This window comes from Equus asinus, chromosome 2, assembly GCF_041296235.1.
Source record: "Equus asinus isolate D_3611 breed Donkey chromosome 2, EquAss-T2T_v2, whole genome shotgun sequence".
NCBI classification, from domain to species: Eukaryota; Metazoa; Chordata; class Mammalia; order Perissodactyla; family Equidae; genus Equus; species Equus asinus.
In genome coordinates, this window is record NC_091791.1 from 58344603 (window position 1) to 58369594 (window position 24992).

At 52.8% G+C, this 24992-nt stretch overlaps 1 protein-coding gene across 5 annotated transcripts in view; it reads left to right on the forward strand.

Moving 5' to 3' along the window:
• Positions 1-10772: 10772 nt before the first annotated feature.
• Positions 10773-24992, forward strand: part of TSPAN15 (tetraspanin 15) — a 52884-nt gene continuing 38664 nt past the window's right edge. Inside the window, exon 1 of one of the 5 annotated variants that reach the window (XM_014862807.3) lies at positions 10773-11078. In XM_014862807.3, coding sequence (XP_014718293.1) covers positions 10983-11078 — 96 coding nt within the window. In that variant the 5' untranslated portion in view covers positions 10773-10982. Of the gene's footprint in view, positions 11079-17637; positions 17710-19208; positions 19397-24992 lie in introns of those variants that run through there. The other 4 variants (XM_044756321.2, XM_070489254.1, XM_070489239.1 and 1 more) reach the window with 4 other exon arrangements.

Below are 24992 nucleotides of genomic sequence, written 5' to 3' on the forward strand. Positions count from 1 at the left end.
GCCAAATTGCTCAGCAAACAGGAAGGAGGAAGCTGAAGTGGCCTGAGGGAAAACGTAGGAAGTAGGAGTCAGAAAGTCTGGGGGAAAGGAACCCCGTCACCAAACCAAAAGTGGGCTCCCTCCTGGCGAGTGAGTCAGACTCCCGACCAGAAGTAGTTGTCACACAAAGTAGAACTTATTTGCAGCAGATGGGGGGAACACAAAATCATTTCCAAAGTCATACTGTCCTGGAACAAAGGGAAGCAGGGACATTTATTTCGGATGGGAAATGAATATTCAAAAGGGAGAGGTGGGCATTGGCTTGCACAGGCTCAGTTAGGAAACCTGCTTCCACGTACACTGCAGGTTACATAACAAGGCCTAAGCTCCTCCTGGAGAGATCTTAGCATTAAAATGAGGCAAAGGTCATAGGCGGAGCTCTTGTGGTGGGGCCTAGTCTGGCTCAGGGGGGTTGGTGATTGCATCTCTTAAATAGTTCAATGCTTCCGAACCTACCTTTGAGTTCTTTGGGGCAATTAGTCGGTGAGCACTCGTCCAGGTGACCCAAGTTTTTCATCAAGTGCCTGGGTGACTGGATTTCTGGTGGAAGCCTGGGGGAGGACAGAACTCTGCGGTCTGAAGTGGAACTGCAAGCAGAGTCGGCCCGCATGGCCAAGGGGACAGCTGACTTGTGGCTTCCACGTTTAATGAGCAGCTACATGTGCCCAGCACCCCACCAGGCACCCAGACACCATGGTGGTAAGATGGTCCTTGCCTCATGGTGGAGACAATCCAGTGGGGCAGGGGACAATATCCAAGCAGATCTGGGAGTGGAGAGAGCACTACTATGTGGTGAAAACTCTTTCTACACTGTCCACGGTGAAGCTGACCCTTAAGGCTGCTGGGAGTCCCATAGCAACCAGCACATGGCAGGATCTGTGGCTTGTTAACTTTCCTGACAGAAACCAGCAGATCTGTGTATGTTTTCTGAGTGTAAAAGTCTTCTATCCCTTCCTTAATAGCTATAGGATCAAGTCCAGACCCCACTTCTGTGTCCCCCAGGCCCATTCTTGGCACCCTCGGACTGCCCTGACATCCTGGCTGGCCCCTTTGAGTCTCTGGGGGGCCTCCCCACCCCCAGCAGCACCCAGCCTTCCAGAAGCAGATGCCCTGCCTTCTCTGAGTGACAGGTGGAGCTACTGCTGCAGCCTGAGGCCTGGGTGCCCCGCCACTCCCAGTGAGTCACACAGGCCTGGCCCAACACCCCATCAGCCAGTGTTCCCAGGCTGCTTTCCCAGAATGCCTGGCTGAGCCCCAACATGGCCAACCCCTGCTGGTGGCCTGCTCTGAGACCAGCCTGGACTGTACTCAGCCAGAAGGCCCCTACCTCTGGGCAGAAGAGGTGGGAATGGCATTCCCTCAGCCTGTCAGCCATGGGCATTGCCCACTTAAAAGAACCTATTATTTAATTGGAAAATGTGCAAAGGATAAAAACAGGAAAGGTACAGAACTACAAATGGCTCATTGACATGTAAAACTTGACCTCGCTCATCATTTGGGAAATGCAAATTAAAATAGAACATTTTTCTTTTTAAAAAACATTTTATTGTGCAATATGACACACATGTAGAAAAGGGCACAAAATGTAAATATCCAACCCTGGGCAAGATGGCCATTCACGAGGGGTGGACCTAATGGTGTCACAGATCCTCCCAGCTCTGGCACCGTGTGAGTCACCACTGTCATCCTCAGTGGCCTGGGGAAAACATCCTGACCTCTTTTCTCATTCATAACTGGGCCTGTGAACATCCACCCAGCCTGCCTCATAGCATCAACAGGTAGCTGCAAAAAGTTTTGGGGAGAAAATCAGCGAGAGGACAAATGTCTTGGGAGGGTGGATGCCAGGCACAGGGCCAGGCCTGGGCTGTGAGGTAAGGGAAGTGGTGCTGGTGGTCTCTGAGGTCTCGCCCCACATGCAGTGGGTCTTGGTGCATTCCCTGGTGGACCGGACAGACGTGTGTCAGCTGTGGGCAGACTCAACTCACAGTTACTTAGCACCTGCTTTGTTCTAGGCACCGTGCTTGATAATTTCATTTAGTTACCTGGAAGGGTCCCATTTCACAGATGGCATTGGTGTCCTGAGAGGGTAATCAGAGTTTCCAGTGTCCTCATTCGGAGTTGGTTTGCACGTGGTGGGGCTGGCATGTGACCTACCCCCCATATTCTCACTCTGTCTCTTATGTGCAACAGCTTTTCAGGGGATCTTCCTGGTTGGTTTTAGTAGCCAGCAAAGCCAGGCGCTATGGTACTTGTCTCGGTTGTGCTGAATTCAGAGGCCGCCTATTGTGGTAAAGCTCTCCCGCTCAGACCCCCTCTCCTCCAGGAAATCTCCCTACCTTAAGATTGCTCCTGGCTGTGAAGCACCATGGCTGGAATGTGGTTTTTCCCTCTCCAGAAAGGTATTTCTGCCTCTTCCACCTGTCGGTCAGTCTTGTCCCTTGTTGTGGGGGTTCTTCTTATCCAGTTTCCAGTTCTCTCTCAGAGGGAATTGTTCCACAGCCAGTTGTAAATTTGCTGTGTCCATGGGAGGAGGTGAGTTCAGAGTCCTCCTATGCTGCCATCTTCCCAGCAATCTTGACTCTGAATCAAATGTTCCACAGCTCCGTGCTGCTTCAGGGAGCTCAACTCACACTCAGCGGGTCCCACTGATCCCACTTCTATGCCAAGGATCCCTTGGAATGAGTGCCTCCCTTCCCCCCATGACAGCCTCAGACAACTGAAGACACTTCCCGTCCCGAGTCTTCCCTTCCCATTTCTCTGACTTTTCCTTGGAAGGCACACGTCGCAGGCCCTCTCGCTGCTGGCTACTCCCCTCGGGACACCTGAGAGATGGAGGGAGGGCTGGAAAGAAGTAAGGTGACCACTGTGTCCTGGTTTTGCACAGGACTTAACTGGTTTTAGCCCCAAAAGTCTTGCATCCCAGGAAACCCCTCAGTCCTTGGCAAACTGTTATGGGTTCTAGTGACTGTCCTGGCTTTAAAACTGATCCTACCATGTGCCACGCCATCCTCAGCTGTGGGCAAACCAGGGTGGTTGATCATCCTAGAAAGAAGGGACGAGAGAAAGGAAACAGGTTTTGCCTGGGCATTCATTTTTTCCCCTAAGGGATCCAGAGGGCGAGAGATAGGGAGGAAGAGGCCCAGGTGCCATCATCATCCCAGGGTAGGACCCGGGTGAGGATGCCTCCCGGTTGTCCTGGGAGCCAAGTGTAGGCAGGGCCTGGCTGGTGTCTGCGTGTCTGGAGCCCAGGCTCATGTCTGCAGCTGATCAGGGCTTCTGGGAGGGCTGCAGGTGCTGCGCTGAACAGGCCAAGTCTCACACATCTTCAGGAACATGTGGCCTCAGGACCCTGTCACCTGCTGAAGAATGAAAGAGTCCCTAAAGCTGAGCAGACACACCTGGGGCCCAGGCTGGGATGCCAAGTTGTATAGGAAAGGACTGGACATCTGCTGGTTTCCCATTTCAGGAGAACCCCCTCCTACCTTCTTAAGAGCTGAGAGCCCCTCTTTCATATAGGTGAGCCCTCACTCCCCACACACAGAGGAGCAGTAAATTTGGGGGGAAAGCTTTGATCATACTGCACTTACCTTTGGATGTTCTGCTCCATTCCCCACCTCCTCCCCAGTCATGTCATGAAATAAGCCTGCTGGTTCACATAGCCCCTCCATCTGGAGCCCGGCATCCCAATACTGAATGACACCCTCGGCTGCCCCCACTCATGCATCTGTCCATCACCCAGAGGCCGTATGCTTTCAGGGCCTGTCCCCTCCCCAAAAGGCTCATGAGGCACAACAGACAGAATCCTAGTGGGCTCTGCCAGCTCCTGACCCCACTCCCAGCCCTGGGACCCCAGCCTGGACTGACCATTCCCTGTAGGGTCCACCCTCCTGCCAGATCCAGGAGCTTCCAGCTTGGTCCTCTGGGCTCTGGCGGGGGCCACTCTCTTAGTACTCTGCAGATGCCCCCTTCTGAAGGCCGACAACTGTTCCTCATAGGCTCTACTCTCCTGTGACACCATCCCTCTGTTCCCCCACCCATCACTGGGAACGGAGGCCCAGAAAGCCTTACTGAAGCCTTGGAACTAGAAGAACCTGACTTATACTGCACTCCCATCCCCAAACAGACAGACAACCTCAGTGTACGAAGGGCAGCTCCCACAACACTCGATGCTCCTTCCACATCACTTTCAACTGCTGTGCAGGGCTCCTTGGCATAACTGTGCCATCATTCCCTTGTGACTCGTCAGTTAGGTTATTAACGTGTCTCCACCCACGTCCCACACCCACGGCTACTCCTGAGGATGTCTGCTTTACCTGGCTGATCAGCAGCAGCCTTGCAACAGGGGACAGTGGGAAGGAGGGCCTGGGCTGACCTCCGTGGGAGGAAACGTGTGCAGTTGGTCAGGATCATGTGTCAAGGAGGACGGGGTGGGGAGGGGCAGAGCACAGTGGGCCTCTAGGACCAGAGTGGGCCTCTAGGACAGGTGATTTGGTCCCATCTGCCCAGAAGGAGGCAGGAAGTCCCCTGAGGCTTTGAAGGCCTCAGTCCTGGGGGTAAAAGCTGCAAGGAGGGGTGTCCAGCAGCCCAGGGTAGGAGGAAGCTATAGGATGCAGAGATGGGGTGCTGGGGCAGTCGGCCGTCTGTGGGGGCAGCGATGGCGGGTGGGGAGAGGGGCCCAGAAGGAGCAAGCCTTTTAGAGGCAGCTCTTTAGGGAATTTACAAAATGGGAAACGGCTGGAGTGACCTAGGCCCCCCTCAGCAATGAGCGTGTTGCTTTCCTTTCAGGCTTTTCTCCAGGATCCTCTTGGGCCCCCAAAGTCACTGATGTGTGTCCCTCACCTGGTGCAGGGCCCTAAGAGGTGTGATCACAGACGGAGCTGACTATCTGACAATCATAGCAAAGGAAGTTGGGTAATTTTGCAAAGTCAAGCACAAAACAGACATCATCTCTGTTGTTTTTGATTTTCCTCTTAAGGACAGAGCATCTAACTTTGCAGAGGTCACTTTCAACTCCAAAAGAATTAGGAACCAGTCCTATGGGGCAACGTTTCTCGAAGTTCATTCAGAGGGATACTAGTTCTTTGAGATGTTAATAGCTGGTGTGGGTGTGTGAGGTCCGGGAATAGAGTTGTGTGGTCAAATATACTTAAGCAAGGCTGCATGCTCTCCTTCCTCCTAGAGATACACAATCTCCATTCTCACCTTAAAGGCTCTGAAGAAGTCCTGCAGCATTTCCTTTTGATAGATCCTTTTTTACGAAACACTCAAAATATCATGGAACTACTACCTTGCAATAACAATAACTCTTTGTGTTACTGAGTACAATAACTCTATGTAAAGTTTAACTCTGACCAGCACTGAACTCTTAATATTAGAGCTGAGTGTATTGTTCCCAGTTGCTTTTTAAGCCACACAGTTAAATCATTCCATTCGAGCGGCGCTGGGCCCACAACTGCATTAGAGTAGCAGGCACATTGTTTGTTGGGTCGCAGAGCGCTTGAGCTTCCTGACGGAGAAAAGTCAGTTTACTTCTCTGAGTTTCAGTTTCCTCCTTGTAAAGGGCGATTCAGCACATCAAATTCCATGGGTGGTGAGAAATTAAGAGGTAATTATGTAAAAGCCCACAGCTCAGTGCCTGATGCTAAGTAAATAACCAGTAGAGAATAGATGGAGACCCTTGAGAGGTAAAAAGGATGAGAAGGAGCAGCAGTGGCCTAAAATCTGAGCTGGGGATGGCACTGAAAGGAGTCAAGGAAAGCCTGAAGGACAATTGAAGCCTCTTCTTCAGAATAAATGCATAGGCTCAAAAGCACAGCACTTTGGGGAAAGAATGGGAGGAAGAGGAAAAAAGAAGGGGATGGGTGTTTGAGTTCATGTTTTAAAAAATTTTCAGCTCTAAGAATGTACCGGTTAGCCTTTGCTGTACAACCAGCCATCCCAGAAGTGAGTGCCTTAAAACAACAGTCACGTATGAGTCCATGATTCTCTAGGTTGGCGCATCGGGCTGGGCGCAGTTAGTTGTGCCTGGTCTCCTTCATGTAGATATAGTCAGCTGTTGGGGTTATGGGCTGGATGATCTAAGATGGTTTCACTCACTCGTCTGGTAGTTGGCTGCTGTCAGCCAGGAACCTTGGTTCTACCTAACATGGTCTCTCCAGCAGACCAGCCAGGCTTGTTCTCGTGGCGGCAGCATTCCAAGAGCGGCCAAAGCAGGAGCTGCAAGGCCCCTTGGTTCCTAGGCTTGGAACTCAGCCTTGCTTCTGTCACATTCTATGGGTAAAAAGCAAGTCAGAAGGCCAGCGCGGATTCAAGAGGCAGGAAAATAGATTCTACCTCTTGATGGAGAAACTGCCAAGAATTTCTGGCCATTTAAATTCTCCCACGTAGGGGCTAACTCTTGTGTATTTGGCCTGGGAGGCTGTTGGGTGGGTTGGGAAGACTTCTATGCATGCACACCCATGTGAGTGGTTTTGAGCTCTGCCTGGGAGTGTACACTGCCCTGTGTTGTCTGTACTTGCCTCCTCCATTTCCTCCCCTTCCTTTCTCTCCTCCATCCACTCCAATCAGGTTTTTGTCCCCATTGCTCCATTGACAGAGCTCTTACCAAAGTCACCAGTGACCGGCATCTTGCAAAGCCACTGGTCAATTCTCTGTCTGCCCCCACTTGACTTCTCAGGACATAGTCAAAGCCTCACTATTAAGGGGAGTCCTCAGGACACTAAATCCTTTTCCACATCTCCTTGAACTTCTTGAAGCCCTTCTTCTTCAGGCATCCCTGTCACCTCACTGGCCTTGTTTTCCTTCTCCTTCACTGGTGGCTGTACCGCCTCTGTTTTCTTTGCCGCCTCTCTCTTCTCAATGTTGGAGGCCGCAGGGTCTGTCTTTGTCTGTCTTCTCCTTTCTTGCTACATTTTCTCCCTAGATGATCTCACATAGGCTCATGGTTTAAATTGACCTGATGACTCTCAACTTCACCTGGATTTTGAAAAGATATCTCAAAAAATTAAATGGCCAAACAAAGTAATTGATTTTGGACATAACCTCCCCCTACTCCCGCTTTTCCTGATCGTCCTCACCTTTGTAAATGACAGCAACATCTACCTGTTGCTCAAGGCAAAAACAGTTGAGATCATCTGTGATTTCTCTTTTCCTCACATTCCACACCCAGTCTCTCTATAAGCCCTCTTGGCTCTAACTCCCAGATATATCCCCAGTGCAACTCTCTGTTGTCATTTCCAGGGGTGTGCCCCTAGTCCAAGCCACAACCTTCTTGCTCTGAGACTGCCCCTATGGCTTCCTAACCAGCCTTCCTGCCCCCAGCCCTGGCCCCCTCCTATCCATCTTGCTTCCAGCAGCCTTCTAAAACATAAATCAGATTCTGTATCACATCCCTGTTTGAAACCTACTAGGGGCCCTCACTGAAACTGGACATAAATCTAAACCGTATGCCAAAGCTACAAGGCTTCTTCCTCTGACCCCACCCTCTTTGCTGTCCCCTGCATGAGCCACATGGACTCTCCAAGCTTTTTCTCTCTCGGCTTTTGCACTTCCTGCTTCTTCCACTTGGAAGCACTTCTCCCAGCTCTTAGCCCATATCAGTACTCGAAATTACCCTTTTCATGTATTCGTTCTCCTATGTGTTGCGTGTCCCCACAACCCCTGACTCCCCAGTGGAAGAGAATAGGAGCTCTTGTCTATCTGGTTTACACCGTATCCCAGAGCCTGGGGCAGGACCTGACTCCTAGGAGAAGCTCAGTATACATTTGCTGACTGATTTGACTGTGAGGACTATAGCTAAGATTGTCAGAGCTAGAAGAGACACAGTCCACCCTCATGGTTTCACAGACAGGGAAACAGAGGCACAGACAGAGTCGCTTGCTCAGCAGCATGAATGCAAACTTATGCAAGCCAGGGTGGTCATGCCCATTCTGAGGTTCTTTTTCATAAACAGTAGTAGCCTCTCAAGGTGAGGGTTAGTTATGTCCCCTACGATCTCCCTGCCAGGTGTCATGAAAATAGATCTCAGAACAAATTCTGCTGTCCAAACAAACACCTCTCGAACAAACAGACATTCGCCAGTAGCCACAAAACCTGTTCATACGATCTGTCCTGCAAAGGCAGTAAAGGCTGAGCCCTCTGTCCTTGCAGGGGCTCTACCACTTTGCAGGAAGGCTTCACTCAAGGAAGACACAACATTCGCAAGGCAGGATTCAGTTAGACTGATGGTCACGCCCTGCACCCAGAAGACCTGGGGACAGGGCACCCCTCAAGGATTGAGCATCATCCTTAAATGAGATCCCTTTCCTCTGAACAAGGAACGGGTGGTGAACCTCACCCATTTCAGCCAATTTACATATTTTGAGTACTATTAATTTCACCAAAGGAGCGCTCATTTCTGATACCTGCTATGCTGATTAATAAACCAGGAATTTCACTGATGCCTTCATCATGGCTCTCTTGAGCTAATCAGTAGAGTGTGTTGGAGGGGAGGATTGAGATATGGAGAGCTGCAGAGTGTGCTGAGCTGGTTGCATGTGACTGCGCATGTCTCTTTTTAACTCCCAGGTTCATTGACTTCAAGTTGGTAACTTGAAATCAGACACGGTGGAGGTATTTACACTATGGAAGTAGGTACCAGGGTCCCCAGTTATCAAACATTTATCAGCACTCCACTGTGGCTGAGTGACGTCTGGAGTGTGGCCTTTCTGATAGAATGCTGGCTGACCACCTCACCCTCATGACACTTCTAGACTGTCATGCTCAGTCCTGGCTGCACTTTAGAAATTCCCTGGGGCCTTTAAATAATACTCGTTCCCAGGTCCTTGTTGGTGGAGATTCTGACTTGACTGGGATGAGGCTTGGGTATCAGGATACATTTAAAGTGCACCAGGTGGTGCTAAACTGCAGCCAGGGCCACACTCATGCCTGTATGTCACACTGTCTATGCCACATAACATAACAGTCTCACAAAAGTTAACGGCAAAATCAGGATTAGCAGCAGGCCTGCTGACCCCCAGCCCAGAGCTCCTGGTAAAAGGAGGGACAAGTGGAAAATAGGTTGTCACTTCTTCTGAGGTCTCAGTGTTTGTAATTGTGGCTGAGGGGCAGCTCATAGTGCTTGGGGTCAGGTTGGGGTGGGAGGGACAACAAAGGAGCTCAGGAGTCCAGGAAAGCTGTGCTGGCCCCAAAGAGCTCCAGGATCCCTCTGCAGGGCTGTCTCAGCCTCATCCTCAGGGCATCTCACGGGGCTCCAAGAGAGCAAGAGGGGCCCTTAGATGCCTGTGAGTCCCCAGGGGAGATGTGAATGAGGAGAGAAGGTGCTGCTCCCTAGAGAGGCCAGAAATAGACCAGGGGCAACTGAAAGAACAGCTGAGTGGGAAAGGAGGCTAGGAGGCCCACCCCAGGGAGAGGGAGCCCACTGGCCTCTGAGGGGGAGGTGCTGCACTAGCCCTCCAGGGGATGAAGACCAGCACCTCAGAGGGGGTGCAACCAGCTCTGCAGCACTGGGGGAGGGAAGCTGGGCCCCAAAGAGGGGTAAAGAGTGAGCTTCTTCCTCCTCAAAGGACAGCTGTTACCACTGTGGTAAGGTGTCTTCTGAGCCCTGGGTTATTCACCTGCAGGTGACCTGCCGCAGACCCTTGGTCCACAGCTCTACCCTTGGCTCCTTCTGTACCGGGAAACTGGCTCCCTTTGACCTCTCTGGGCAGGGCACTGCTTCCCTCCTCACCCCCAACCTTACCTTCTTCTAGGGCAGAGCCCGAGGGGCTGCAGCCGGCCTGGTCCCTGTCTCGGTACATCTGTCTCTCTCCAGGAGTGTGTGCATAGGAGGCTTGGGAGTCCAGGGTAGGGGACTTGGACGAGGGTGCCATTCCTGCAGTCACCACCAGGGACCCCACCCAGCACTGCCTCCAGCTCATGACCTCTGGGCCACACGTTTAATTACTGAGTGCCGCAAACACTGATTGCCTGGTTCCAAAGCTCCCGGGGGAGCTAGGCCTGGGAGGCAAGGAAACAGCAGTGAGTCAAGCTGGGCCATCTAGTGTGGGGACAGACACCACCAGGCAGAGAGCTCTGACCCCAGGCAGAAGAAAGGCCCAGTGAGAAGAGGCCAGGTTGGGTCAGACCTGGACTGGGTGTGTGCAAGGAAGAGGCTACTGACCGGGCCTGAGGATAGATGTAGGGGAGGTCTTTCCAGAGGAGGCTGCCCCTGAGGGCAGGGTTGGGATCTCACCTGGCCACACAGAAGGGGATTCCCGCAGACTAGTTGGGGAAAGGCCGCCTACAGGGGATGTGTTACAAAACGAAACTCCGGGCCCGACTCTATGGGGGCCCCTGAGCCCCACCCTGGTCTGCTGCATCTTCCTAGATGTGGCCCTCCCTCAGCTCCCCATAGGCTGAGCAACTCCACTTCCTTATTCCATTCACATCTTGCCCACTCATTTGCACACTTTTAACACCTTAGCAGTTAATTCCTGCCCTTTTCCCAGAGTCCTTCCTCTTGACAACGGTGGAAAGCGCGTATTTCTATGTACCCCGGATCAGGCACACGCGCTCTCTGCCTAGCGCTCCTCAGTACACACTCTCCCACGCCCCGCTCCGCGCCGGCAGCACAGGAGTTTCTAAAGTTGCACGCGACCTCGTTTGCAAAATCCTCGCCCTCTCCCCTCTCTTCCCCTCCCTTTGCCTCCAGTGGGTCCCGGGTCGCAGCCCCGCCCCCGGCCCGCCCCCTCCCAGAGGCTGGGCTGTTGCCTCATGCGCATTGGCCGCCGGTGCTGGCTGGTCCCGGCCCGGCGCTGTGATTGCAGCTCGCAGATGTCAGTCGCCGAGCGAGCGCCGGTGGCGGGGCGGGTAGCCCGGCAGCCGGCAGGCAGCCGCAGGTGGGGCTGCTCACAGCTAAGAACCTAGCCCCGGAGCCCCGGAGCCCCGCGCCGGGAGTGTCCAGGATGCCCCGCGGGGACTCGGAGCAGGTGCGCTACTGCGCGCGCCTCTCCTACCTCTGGCTCAAGTTCTCACTCACCATCTACTCCACAGTGTTTTGGGTGAGTGACTCTAGCAGGGCCCCAGGAGGGGAGGGGGGGCGCCTATACTCCCTTGACCGTCCCCAGGCCGAGCCCGGGGTTGGGTCTAGACTTGGCTGCTCCAGGGAGGGCGCTGGAAGTGCACGCCTGACTTCTTGTCCTACTCTCCTTTGGAACCGGGAAATTCTGGCGACCCAAGCTCAGCCTGAATTTCAGCCACCCGGTTGGGAGCATTAGAGCTGGTTGGCTACGACAAAGGAGCGCTACGTGGCTCCCCTGTGTGCACCTGGACAGCGGTTTGGTCCTCGAGTCCCTGCGCATCCGTTGGTGCGGTAGGCCGTGGTTAGGCGTTGGCAGCGCCCCCCGACCCCCCTCCGCTCTTGCCAGTTATTGCCGAGTTTGCCTCCCCATCAGCCTGTGGAGAAGGAGTGGTCAGGCTCTGTGGTCCGAGTTGGGAGGCCTGGACTCCTGGTCCTGTCCGCAATTTAGTTGCTGATGCCCCTGAGCAAGATGCTTCCCCACTGTGCCTTGGTTTCCTCTTGGGCGGAAGGAGGGTGTGTGCCTTGTCCGCAGTGTAGCCATGAGGATTCCTCCAGACAACATCTGGGAAGGTGTCCTGCACTCCTAGGTGCTCAGTAACTATTTCCCACCCACTGAGCTTACATCCTCTGTCTTGTTGGGGGCCAGGATGGGAGTGGTTGGACGTGAACCAGGCTTCAAATCCTGCTACAACCACTTTCTAGCTGAGTGATCTTGGGGAAGTTACTTCAACTCCCTAGGCCGTAGTTTCCTCATCTGCAAATGGAGACAGTAATTATATACAACTTTTAGGATGACTGTGGAGATTAAATGAAATAGGCCAAGTACAGTACTTAGCTTAGGGACCAGCCAGGAGCTCAAGAAGTGTGAATCATTATTACTGATGTGGGCAGGGAAGCTGGGCCTCGTGGTAAGCTGACGCACGAGACTGGATTTCTTTTTTTTTTTTTTTAAAGATTTTTTTTATTTTTTCCTTTTTTCTCCCCAAAGCCCCCCGGTACATAGTTGTGTATTCTTCGTTGTGGGTTCTTCTAGTTGTGGCATGTGGGACGCTGCCTCAGCGTGGTCTGATGAGCAGTGCCATGTCCGCGCCCAGGATTCGAACTAACGAAACACTGGGCCGCCTGCAGTGGAGCGCGCAAACTTAACCACTCGGCCACGGGGCCAGCCCCTGAGACTGGATTTCTTTATGGAGATTTCAGACTAGGCTGGGCCTCTCCTAGAAATGAGGACATCTTTCTCGGCTCTGTGGTCCCAGCCCTGCCACTCTAGAATAGCCCCCTGCCTCAGTATGCCACAGGGAAGACTTGCTCAGGGGCCTGAGGGGGGTCACCAACACCCATCCTCCTCAAAACACCACACTCCTGATCTCCTCGGCCCCTCATTGCATCCGTTCTGCTGGTAGGAACTGCTAGGTCTGCCATCAGCTTGGCTTTCCTTGTGAATCCTCTGTGATGTGACCTTGCCTGGTCGAGAGATCCAGATTCTAGTTCTGTTACTGACTCACTGGGAGATCTTAGGCAAGTCACTTCCCTGTTTGGGGCTTCAGAGCTGTTAATTGACTTGCTCCTGTCCTAGTCCAGTTACCTGACTCTAGGTAAGGTGGCAGAGAGATGAGCAGGGAGTTTGGGGTCCAGAGGATGGAGCACGGACCTCTTGGCAGAAGTTCCAGGGAGGCAGAAGGTTGTGTGTGGAACTGGGATGGGGGTGATTTGAGCTATCATTCAGTGGTTCTCTCCCAAAGTAGGATCAGAAGCAACTTAGGAACATTACAGATACCTGGGCCCTGACATAAATATTTATTTAAACTTACTTAAGCTCCCCAGGTGATGCTCATGTGTAGTCAGGGTTGAAAACTACTGGTCTAGATGGCCTCATAGGCAACCTCGATTCTGATTCTGGGATTTTTTTTTTTGCGTGTGTGTGAGTAAGAGTGGCCCTGAGCTAACAACTGTGCCCATCTTCCTCTGTTTTGTGTGTAGGACACCACCACAGCATGGCTTGATAAGCAGTGCCATAGGCCCATGCCTGGGATCTGAACCTGCAAACCCCAGGCTGCTGAAGCAAAGTGCATGAACTTAACTGCTACATCACTGGGCCTGCCCCTGATTCTGGGATTTTTTTTTTTTTTTTTTGCCTGCCCCTTGCTTGTCTGGCCTCGGGAGCTCTTCACTCTGTAGGTCAGAGTTGGGAGGCTAAGGTTCATGGGTAGGGAGGTGGAAACATAACGGAAGACCGGGAGTCAGAAGGTGGCGGTTCCCTTTCTGGCTTCACCCCTTCTCTTGCTATGCTATGTGATCACTGACCAACCTCTGAACCTCCTTGCACCCCTATTTTCCCATCTGTAAAATGGGTAACTGATACCCGGCCCCACACTTCATTGGATTGTTTTTAGGTTAGTAATATGGGGAGATGGTGACATGTGGGCAAGCCAAGTCCTATGCAAAAGTAAGTTATGCAGTTAAAACAGAACTCGAAGTTTCAAGGCCTTGTTCTGTCACTGTCCCCTGTAGCCACGAGAGAAGACCACCATCTGGCCCTTGCTTTGCTTCTCGTGGGGCAGGGTGGGACTCAGAACTTAGAATCCTTCCTCTCCAGCCACCTGAGATCGCTGTACCAAATCCTTAACTTCCCATCCCTGGAGGTATTTCTGCTTGGAAATCTCCCCGCCCATGCCAAGAACTCAGCCACCTGCCGGTTCTGCTAGGGCAGCTCAAGGGCCAGAGTTTGACTGCAGGGCGGAGGCCCAGGGTGAATGAGTAATTTGTCCTGGGCCAGGTGTGCTGCTGATTGGAAGCCATTACAGCAAAGCCCATTATCTCTGGTGCCATCGCTGGGGAGGAGGAGTGGGGCCAAGGGTTACTTGCTTTATAAGCACAGAGTGCTAACACTTTCATCTTGTCTTTAGGTCTGGAAGAGGCAGTAAGTTTTACCATAGCCATGCGCCTTCTGTAGACTTTTTGCTTTAAAACTTATTATCAAATAGGAAATACAAGGATATTGTACAAAATTTAAAAGTATGAAAGTGTAGTCATTGGTGGCTCTGCCCTGTCCCTGGCCTGCCCTGTTCAGAGGGGACCTCTCTTATCAGTTTCTGTGATTCTTTCCTGAGAGAATATCCTAGACATAGGATGCCCTAGGCACAAATGTGTGCATGTATTATATATTCCCCCCCCACACACACACATAAGGAGGCACACTATACACAGCTCTGCCCTTACCTTTCACTTATATTTAAATCCGTATACATTTTGGAGTTCTGCTAGAGGCTGCCTCGTTCTGTTTGATGGCTGCATAAAAATCACTGTGGGATAGGGGCTGGCCCCATGGCCGAGTGGTTAAGTTCGTACGCTCCACTTTGGCAGCCCAGAGTTTCGCCAGCCCAGGGTTTCACCGGTTTGGATCCTGGCCGCAGACGTGGCACCGCTCATCAAGCCATGCTGAGGCAGTGTCCCACATGCCACAACTAGAAGGACCCACAACTAAAAATATACAACTATGTACTGGAGGGCTTTGGGGAGAAAAACGAAAAATAAAATCTTTAAAAAAAAAAAAAATCCCTGTGGGCCCTGCCAGAATGAATTCAGCCAGTCTCCAGCTGGGGCACTCAGGTTGTTTCCAACCCTTAGTTACTGCACACACTGCTGCAGTGAGCCTCTCTGAGCGTGTCATTTTGCCCACATATGTCTATGTCTGCAGGGTATTTTCTAGGAGTGTAATTGCTGGGTTAGAGGGTAAGTGAATGTGTAACATACATACAGAGATGCATCCATCATAGGTGTATACAGCCTGATGAATGTTTGCAAAGCGAACACCCTGTGTAATCAGCCCCCAGGTCAATCGACAGAATGGACAGCAGAAGCCTGAAGCCCCCTGTGCCCACTTCAGTCACCAGCCCCTCCCTCCAGCAGCAATCTCTATTGGAACGTCTAATCACACAGAACAGCTTTGCCTGTTTTTGAACGTGCATTTAAAATTTTGATAGATGTTGTTAAATTGCCCCAGGTAGAGGTTATACCAATTGTAATATTATTTATTATCTTTCTTTAAACTGAGACACTTTTTCGACTTAAATTCTTTTTACAAGGAGGCTTTATATCTCTTCTGCCAATGGGAAACCAGTTTTCCCTCTTCAAAAATAGCAGGTATCAGTTATAGTGAATACAGCGCAGGGAAAACAGAACAACGTTACTAAATCCTAGTTAAATGTTGTGGTGCTGTAGGTGGTGAACCTGAGGCCTGCCCTCTTTGTCCAAAAGGCAAGTTGGCAAGTGTTTGAGCAGCTTAAAGAGAAACTGGCACCAAACCTGAGATTTGCTCCTTGATGCCATCAGAAGGATCAGGAGCGATGAAACTTTTCTCAGTCTGTGAGTCAGCATGAATAGCACCTTGACCCACTTACAACAGTCTCCTCTCCTACACCTGGGGGCCCACAGAGGATGTATTTTGGGGTCAGTCCGCAGAGGCATGAGCCCCCAGGTCCCCTCATTTCCGGTTCAGGGCTCCTTCCGGTAGGTCACTGAGGATGTCTCCAAGAGAAATGAGCTCACTCCGGGGCACCGGAGCCTCCTTCCCACCACTCAGGGTGAATCATTCTGACACATGTGCCCTCAGCCCACTGGGGACACACCTCTAATTTTAGCTCTGACCACAGGGTATCCCAGAGATCCGCTTACACGATGGTTTTTCCTTGCTAGACTGTGGGCTCCTGGAGGTCAGGGCTGTAGCTCATTCATGTCCTTTTCCAGATGCTGGCCTCGGGGCTGGGCCCACAGTCAGCACTCAGGGAAGGCTTGTTGAGTTGGGGTAGTCAAGTCCCAACCTGTGTCTTGTAAGCAGGGATGTGAGATGGGAGCACCTGGGTCAGAGGCTGAGCTGGGTGTGTAGCCTACAGTGGTCATGTTTGCTGAGGCCTTGAATTTGCAAAGTGGGCTGGGCTGATCATGGAGACACTGGCTCTCTAGAAAGCATCAAGCCTGTTGCCTTGACGATGAGGTAGGGTTTCCAATTGGGTAAGAGTGTCAGAGCTGACGGGTATTGACTAATCAGGAAGAAAAGGACTCGGGGTGAGTAGAAGGAAGCAGCACAGGTAGGTGGGGGAAGTAATAAGTGTCAGAGGCGATATTAACTCTTCCTGGCCTTCTCCAAGGCTGGACCCCCTTATCAAAGATTGGCCCAGGATTCTTTATATTTCCCTATAGTTTAATGGTTAAGAGTGGGGACTCTGGGCCAGGTGGCCTGGGTTCAAATCCCAACTCCGGCACTTACAGGTCGAGTGACTGAGGCACTAACTTCCGTGGGCCTCCGTGGCCTTGTCTGTAAAATGAGTGATATTAGAACCTACCTGAGAGTTGCTGGGACCATTAAGTGCATCGATATATAGGAAGAGTGTAGGGCAATGCCTGGCACGTGATAAACACCACGTCAGCTGCTTCAGGGTTAGCCAGCCTTGTCCTACCTTCCTCTGTGTTCTTCTAGGTGCTTGAGAACCATAGACTGAGAACTAGAGGGACCCTTCAAGGCACCTCCAGTGTGACCTTTTCATTTTACCAAGGAGAACACAGGCCTGGAGAGAGGCAAGGAGTCGCTTGGACCCCACAGTGCCAGTTAGTGACAAACTGAGACCAGGACCCAGGTTGCCTGACTCCAGTTTCTCCACTGGGTTTCTGTGACCTTTATTTGCCCCCCTTCTCCACTCCCCACCCCCCACCCCCAGCCTGCTGTGGTCCCTCCCTGGTGTCAGGGCTCAGGCTGTGGGTGGAGGACAGCATTTCTGCAAAGAGCCAGATAGCCGGCCTCTCAGTTAAGCACCAGATGAAGCCAGACAGAGAAGGGAGATTCAGTTTCCTGCAGGAATTTCTAAGCGTTGAAAAGAGGCTTATTGTTTTGGAGAAAATAATGTGTGCATATAGTAAACAGGAATTTCAAGCAATTCAGGTAAGTGCAGTGAAAAGTCACCTTCGGTTCTTCCACCAGGAGAGAACCACTGTGATGTGTGAGTAAACACCCACTCGGGTGCTTGATGCATTGGGCAGGTCCGTTTTCCTCTTGTTCTAGGCAAACATTTCACAGAGAAAAGAGTGAAACTCAAGCAGGAAGTGAGGTAGGCTTCATGCTGGTGAACTGCTCGCTGTGTCTAATGGGCCGTCGGAGATGGTCTGGAGGCGAGGATACTGGGCTGGGGCCTCGGGCACAGAGAGCCACTCCCCTCCCCAGCCTGGCCACAGGGCCTTTAAAATCCAGAGAATCAGGAAGGCAGCCCTGGAAGGGGTTCGGAGACTCTTCTGATGCACCCATTTTCCAGATGAGCAAACTAAGGCCCCGAGAAAGTTTCTTTGCTCTTAGTCTGGGCTTCTGTGCGTGAACCCTTCTCTCCCTGTCAGAGAGGGATTGTTTGAAGGGTAGGACTGCATTGGGACCTCGCTGCCTTTGGTTGTTTGTTCCTGAGAAGCAGGAGTAATGACTGCCCGCCTTCCTTCCCCTGCCCAGTGCCTCTTCTCTCTGGGTGACTCACATGCCAACCTGAGGTGGGGCTCAGAGTAAACCAGAGAAGGGACTGATAATGAAATTCTGTACCAGCTGGCTCCACATGCAGGGGAAAGCTGTCTTCTGGGTAAGCTGGGACAAGGGGATTGTAAAGATACACCTTTCCCAGAGAGAACCTTTGGATGTGGGTGGATTTGAGTTGACATCTTAGGGGAAGGCAGGAGAGTTGTCTTGACCTACCATTCTCTCCATGGTGGGGCTGGTTCGTTTGCTTATTCAGTCAATAGTTATTTGATGCCTACTGTGTATGCCAGGCCCTGTGAGAGTTACTGGGAAACAAATATGAACAAGAGAGGCTTAGTGCAGACCTTGGAAGACAGACAAACCAGGAAATAAACATAGCTTGTGATAGGTGCTAAAGAGGAAATTAGGGGGCCAGTGGGAAGAGATGGGAGTTCCTACTTTAGATGGTGTGGGCAAGGAGGCCTTTATGAGGAGCCGATATTTCAGCTGAGGCTCAAAGAGTGAGAAGGAGCCAGCCATAAAAAAAGGCCTGTAGAGAGCATCTCAGAGAGAGATTAGTAAGTGCAAAGGCCCTGAGGTAGGCAAGTATGGCTGGAGCAGATGAGGAAGCCCAAAAATGGCTAAGTTGTGGGTGGAGAGGGTGACAGGGGCCTAGTTGTACGAGGAGTTGGGGTCTGAGTCACTGAAGGGAGGTTTAATTGTCAGGGCCTGATAGCAGGGTCATCTGAAGACACAGACTGAGTGCTGGTTCTGCTGTGTCCCTGGGAAAAGGACCAACTCTCTGAGCCTCTTAGACTCCTCATGTATGGATATCCTAGAGGGCTGTTGGGGGGCTCCTGCAAAATGAGAGATGCAAAAGTACCCAGCACATTGTAGGTGTCCACGACGGGATGGCGACTTACCTGGGGAGCCTTGCAGAACTCAGGGTAGCTGGGACATAAGATGTGATGAGGACTTTTGGCATCCATCTCGTCAGAGGAGGCTGCTTTCTGCTGGGGATGCTCTGCCTGCCTGGAGCAGACGGCTGTGGCCCTGCCCTTGGGCCGAGAAATCCACCCCCTTGGAAGTGCACGTGGCCTTTCCCAGGGGTTGGGTCCTTCCTACTTCTTAGTTCCTGGGCTTTCGTGGCGCGCCAGCAGAGTCTGTGTGCCACATGATGGGTACACAGGTCCAGGCAGGCTGTCCTAGCAGTATCCTGCAAGGCTCTGAGAGCTGGTCCCAGCACCTGGAGAAGGGGGGCTGGGAGAAGCACTTCCGGGAGCCCAGGGGCAGGGTCTGCCTGTGCCAGGGTGGCAGTCACCCCGTGCATTTGTTCAGCTCCAGGCTAGGCTCTCCCCGCCCCACCCCGCCAGGAGCAGGGGAAAACAGAAGACTAAGTTGTCATCTTCCGCACCTGGAGGTCAGCCCATGCAGGAGATGGAAGCTGAAAACAAGCAGCTGCGGCCAGTTGGAGGCCATGTGTGGTTTCCTGCCGGGCCGCCTGGCCGACAGCAGAGGAGGCTGGGAGAAGACTTAAAGGAGGCGGGAGGGGACTTGAACGGGCTGGAGGCCAGGCAGAGAGGAGCGGAGATGGGCTTGGGAGAGGGAGGGTGGGTCACTGCAGAACAGGATGTTTGTCGGGCCTAGATGCTGAGGTCAGAAATGCCCTCTGGAAGGCTGGGGCCTGGAGGCTGAGGAGGCCCAGCTTCATCAGGAGCACTTCTTGGTGGCTGGGCGAGGAGCAGGTCTGAATGGCTGTGTGACTGTGGACAAGTCACAGACGACTCTGTGCCTCAGTTTCCTTGTCTATGGTAAGGGGCCAGGCTTGGATGGGATGATGCCTCCAGGGCTCTTAGCAGAGCGTCTTGTGTGATAAGCATCAGCGCAGATGGCAGGAGGACGGGCATCACTGGGCAGGCCCAGCAGCTCGCTGGGGCTGCTGAGAGGGACCCGGGGGCGCGGGAGGAGACGCAGTCTTGTGCCTGCCTCACTGCACTTTGCTTCCCCTCTTTGCATTCTCAGAACAACCCTGTGAGCAGGTGCACGGGGGCAAGTGTCCCATTTTACAGCTGGGGAGACCGAGGCCTTGGGAGGGGACGTAACTAGCACAACCCATTTGCATCCTCCCCCCCACCCCCCCACAAGAGTGCTTTCACTGTGGAAGCAGTGCCTGCTGTTTTATTTAATTTTTTTCCCATGAGATTTTCTCAGAACGGGGGTATTTGCATCTTGGCCTGCAGGGAAGTAAATATTTGCCCAGAGTGTAGAAGGAAAACAGCCTTGGCCCGGTCGGCGCTCAGGGCCCTCCTGCTTCCTGCTGGAGAGCCCCTCTCAGGATGTGGCGTGTGGCCTTGGACAAGTCACAGCATCCCCAAGCTGTTTCGGTCCCCTACCGGACGACTGCTGTGCTGGGTGCAGTATGGGGGCTGCAGAGGGGCTCGGGGTCAGGCGGTCAGTTCTTGTGCACCCATCATGTGCCGGACACTCTGCCTGGCACTGGGGGCCCAGAGACGGGAGCAGCGTGCCAGCCCCCTGCCCAGCTCGTCACAGACTGGGGCAAAGTCTCCTGGCTGGAGCAGAGTGCAGTGGGGGCTGGCTTCCGAGTCTAGCACCGAATTCTGAGACGGGGTCACTTCCCGAGGTCAAAAGACAGGACCTTCTAGGCCAGTGGGCCTGGGCTCTGGCTCCAGGCCTCTTGCCCTGGAGGACTTTACAAGTACCCATGTGCAGACCCCATCCTCAGAGCTCATCCCGTGGACCTGGGTGGGGCCCAGACGCCTATGATTGTTAAACTTCCCCTGGGATTCTAACATGCAGCAGGAGTGGAACCGCAGCTCACGGCGGTGTCCCTGAGGGGATTCTGACGGGACTGGCCCGGTTCCAAGCCGACTTTCTCTCCTGCTGAATCCTGAGTGATGTGCTGAACCTCCCTGACCTCACCAACAATCAGGACAGTCTCTGTGTGCCCGACGGTTGGTGTGCATGTGTGGGAGAGGCCCACCCCGAGGGAGAGGTCCCGGACAGGGGGACAGCCTGCCAGGCAGCGGGGGAGGGATGTGAGAGGAGTTGGCGGGGCCCAGTCTGAGTCAGAAGGGCTGGTGGAGGTGTGTGGAGACCACCAACCTGGGGATATGGGGGATGTATGAGAGGCTGGGCCAGGACCCGGATCATCTCGGAGGAGGAAGGGGGTCCATGGTTCTAGAATTTTGTTTTCTTTTTGGTTATCTTTATAATATCCTTTTATCTGCTCTAAAGGCAACACTTCTCTCTCGTTAACTTTGTAGCTTTGTGACTTGAAGAAGTTTCTGTAGAACCAGACTTAAGTTTCTTGAGTCAAGGATTCACACACTTGGAGGGTGAGCTGGGATAATCTTCCCCTTTAATTATGTCTCCAGTTTGAGAACTACTGATGCGTTGGATTCATGTTGGAAAGGTGGTGTGTGATCTCTGGAGTCAGCGACGGCAGTTCTGACCCTGTAAGAGAGGTATCACAGGTGGTGAGAAAGAGTTCCAGATAGGTGAGATGAACTCGCTGGGGGCCCGTTGGTAGAGGGATGGGGACCTGACTTCTGACTCTGACAGGTGAGCTCTGGAGTGGGTTGTATGGTGGCCCCCCTCAAAAAGATATGTTCATGTCCTAGAACCTGTGAATATGACCTTATTTGGAAAAAGAGTCTGAATCTTGGAAAAATTAGGTTCAGAATCTTGAGATGAAATCATCATGGATCAACTGAGTGCCTTAAATTGAATGGAAAGTGTCGTTGTAAGAGAAAGGCAGAGGGAGAAAGGAAGAGGAGAAGACACAGACACAGAGGGGAAGGCCTGTGAAAGCAGAGGAGACACCCGGAGAACGGAGCCACCTGAGCTGGAAGAGGCGCGGGGCGATTTTCCCCTAGAGCCTCTGGAGGGAGCCTGGCCTCTCCACACCTTGGTTTTGGATGTCTGGCCTCCAGAATTGTGGGAGAAGACACTTCTGTTGTTTTAAAAGGCACGCAGTTCTGGTAATTTGTTAGGCAGCTCCAGGAAAGGAATGCAAGCCCTTTCTGCTTCACCGGGTGGCCTCACGAGGGAGAGGCCCCATTCCGCAGGGCCCTCAAAGTCCCCTTCCCTTCTGCGGGCTGTGCCCCGGTTGAGGAGGAGATGGGGATGGGGGAGGAGCCAGGCTGCCGGAGCTGAGGCCCACAGCCCTACCCTCCTGTGGCCCCGCCCCCTCCCAGCCCATGCACTCACGCAGGTCAAAGGCTGTGCTCTACACCTGGTTTCTTAAGGGCTTCCCCTCTGCCAGGAAAGCCTGATGGAAAGAGGTTAAAACAAGGGAACGCGAGTTATCTCTCAGGAAGGACTTCCTGGTTCTGAAGTAGTCAAATTGAAACTGCTTGTCAAGTGGGGCTGTAAAACATCTGGGATTCCCTTGCAACCTTTCAGGAGTGTCTCCCATCACTGGGGCAGTTAGGATGTGGCTTGGAATTCCAGTTGGGCCAAAATTTGAAGGGCCGTAGAAGGCAGCTGCTGCAACCCCTTCCTTGCCGACTGGAGGAAACTGAGACCAGACCACACAGCAAGCGCCTCGGATTCTAAAACTGTGGCCAGTGGGACAAGATTCATCGTTCAGAGGGGAGGGGACAATGGGCAGTGATTTCACCCCAGTATCATCCTCCAGTTGGGGACGTGGGTGTCCCACTGTAAACAGGCCTCCTGCTGCACCTGGGGACATGCCCGACATGTGACTTATCACAGAGTGGCCTCTGCAGGGCTGGAAAGAACTCAGGCAGCGGCAACCCTGGTTCCTGCCTCTGACTTGGTTCTGCTCAGCCCCTGACCTGGGACTGCTGTTCCTTCTCCTGGTCCTGTGCTGGGCCGGAGGGACAGACAAGACCGCCCGCTCCCTGCCCCTTGAGAAGCTGGCACTCACTGAGTCCTCATAGTGTGTTCAGGGCAGCTGCAGACATCTGTGACCGGGGCTGGGTGAGGCAGGCCAGCGGCTCCCAGGAGGCCCTGGCGGGGACACTTGGTCAGCAGTGGAGAGTGCGGCTCTGGGCTCCCAGGGGGCAGCGGCAGCCTCTTGACTCTTCCATCCTCAAGGGGGCTGGACTCATGATCAGAGCAGCAAAAAGATGAGGACAGGAGTTGTTCAGGGACCCTCAGTCCCCGAGACAGGAGTGGGGCCTGTTGGCCTCTTTTCCTTCTCTGCAAGGTCTCCTTGGTGCCTGCCTTACTTAGAATTCAACTTTCCCCTTCGCAGTTAGAAACTAGCCCCCTGCTGCCTGTTTAGTCTGGTTGTGTCCTCCACTTCCTCCTCTTTTGTCTTTTTAAAGCTAACAATTAATGGCCCTTCCTGTGTGCTGGGCGCTGGGCTGAGTTGTCTTCTAGACGTCTCTCACTGAATCTTCCAGCAGCCTTCAGTGGCAGCTCTGTGATCGCCCCATTCTACACAGAGGTAAAGGGAGGCCCAGAGAGGTCAGGGATCGGGCAAGTGAACGCAATGCCTCTCTCTTCTGGCCAACTTCGAGGTGCCTTCCTGTCCCAGGTGCTCATCCTTGGGAGAAGGACATCTTTTAGAGAGGTGGGCTGTTGGGGGTGGGTTGTTTGTTCATTGGTTCGGTCATTTAGTCACTCATCTAACGTTTCCTGGGCATATGGGGGCTCTCTGATTCTCCCCGAGGCTCTGCTGGAGGAGCCAGGGCCCTAGAGTGGGGATCAGCTTCCCGGGGCAGGGGCCCTGGGCTCCCCCAGGGAGGTGGGCTGACTGTCACCCTCTGTGGGAAAGGAGGGAGCAGACCCGCAGCGTCACGAGGCCCCTGGGTCAGGTCCCCACTGGGCTCTCTGGAGCTGCAGGAAGGCAGAAATGGAGCCACCTTCACTGTCCTTCAAAAACGGGTTTTTTGTTTTTCTTTTAGAACAAGATGTGCCGGGACGTGAGAACTTGTGCTCCTGGTGAGGGTGGGCAGCTTGCAATAGAGAGCACTGGCCTGGGAGTCTGGAGAACGGGGCATAGCTGCTGACCGAAAGCTGATGTGACCTTGTGGGAGTGACAGTCTCTCTGGGCCTCAGATTCCTGTCTGCAAAATAAGGGGGTTGGGCCAGAACAGCGTCCATCTGCTTAGTCCTTAGGTCCACAAGAAGACGCTAGGTGGTTCCTGGGGGAACAGTTTAAAATTTAATATGTATGCATTAAGTGTAATGTGTGTTAAAGAAAATAATTGATACCTCAAATCTACAATTTCATAGATGTTGACTAGGTTAGGTCAGGACCATATTTAGTAAGAAAAGCCAGTTGATTTAAAGAAAAAAGTGGCACCTCTCTGTCAGGTGTGGGCACTTAACACAGTCTTTGTATCTGCTTGGTTTTTTTTTTTTTTGAGGAAGATTAGCCCTGAGCTAACATCCACCGCCAATCCTCCTCTTTTTCCTGAGGAAGACTGGCCCTGAGCTAACATCTGTGCCCATCTTCCTCTACTTTATCTGTGGGACACCTGCCACAGTGTTGCTTGATGAGCATTGTGTAGGTCCGCGCCCAGGATCCAAACCAGTGAAGCAAAGTGCATGAACTTAACTGCTCACCACGCTGTATCAGCTGACTTTTAAAGAAAGAATGGGGATTCTCTTGCATTATAGCACCTTAGAAGTTACGCAAGAGTTTCCCCATCTCACAGGGTCTTCTGAGGTGACCACTGGGCAGGGGTTATCATTCCTGAGTAACAGCAGAGGCAACTGATGCTCAGAGAAGTAAGCGGTCTGTCTAAGGTCACACAGCTCCTAAGTGGCGGAGTGCCTCAGCTGGCCTGTGCTCTTTCCTGGGTCACACCAGCCCAGCCTCAGGGAGCGGTCTGTCACTGCGGCCTTTGCCTCCTCTCTCAGCTGGCACTTTCAGCCCCGGGGTTTCATGGTGATGTTGGTTTGATGTGTACGTCTTCTCTTGTCCTAAGTTTCTTAAGGCAGAGGAGGAGGGGACTGAAGGTGATGAGTGACCCCCTCCTCCAGGCCTCTCCCCCATGCACAGGAGCCCGTGGGGTCCTGCTTCCTAGTAGGCTCCCTTGGATGTCTAATAGGTAGGTTCCCATCACAGCCTGTATTTAGCCCCACTTAGCAGTTAGTGAAACATCTGCTTCGGGCATTGATTGCAGGCCAGAGGAGGCTGCCCGCCGCGAGCCTCTGGCAAGTTGGCCCCTGGCTGCGGCCACTGAGACTTCCCAGGCCAGAGGGCGCCTCAGACCTGTAAGCAGACCTCCTCTTGGAAGAAGTGGAACTTGGATTTTGCTTGCTTTTTCAACTCTTCTATGGTAAAAAAAACTAAACCATAGAAAAGGTGAAAGAATGACACAGTGAACACCCCTATGCCCACCAACCAGAATCCATAATTGTAACATTTGACCGTGTCAGAGTAGGTTGCAGACATCATGACAATTC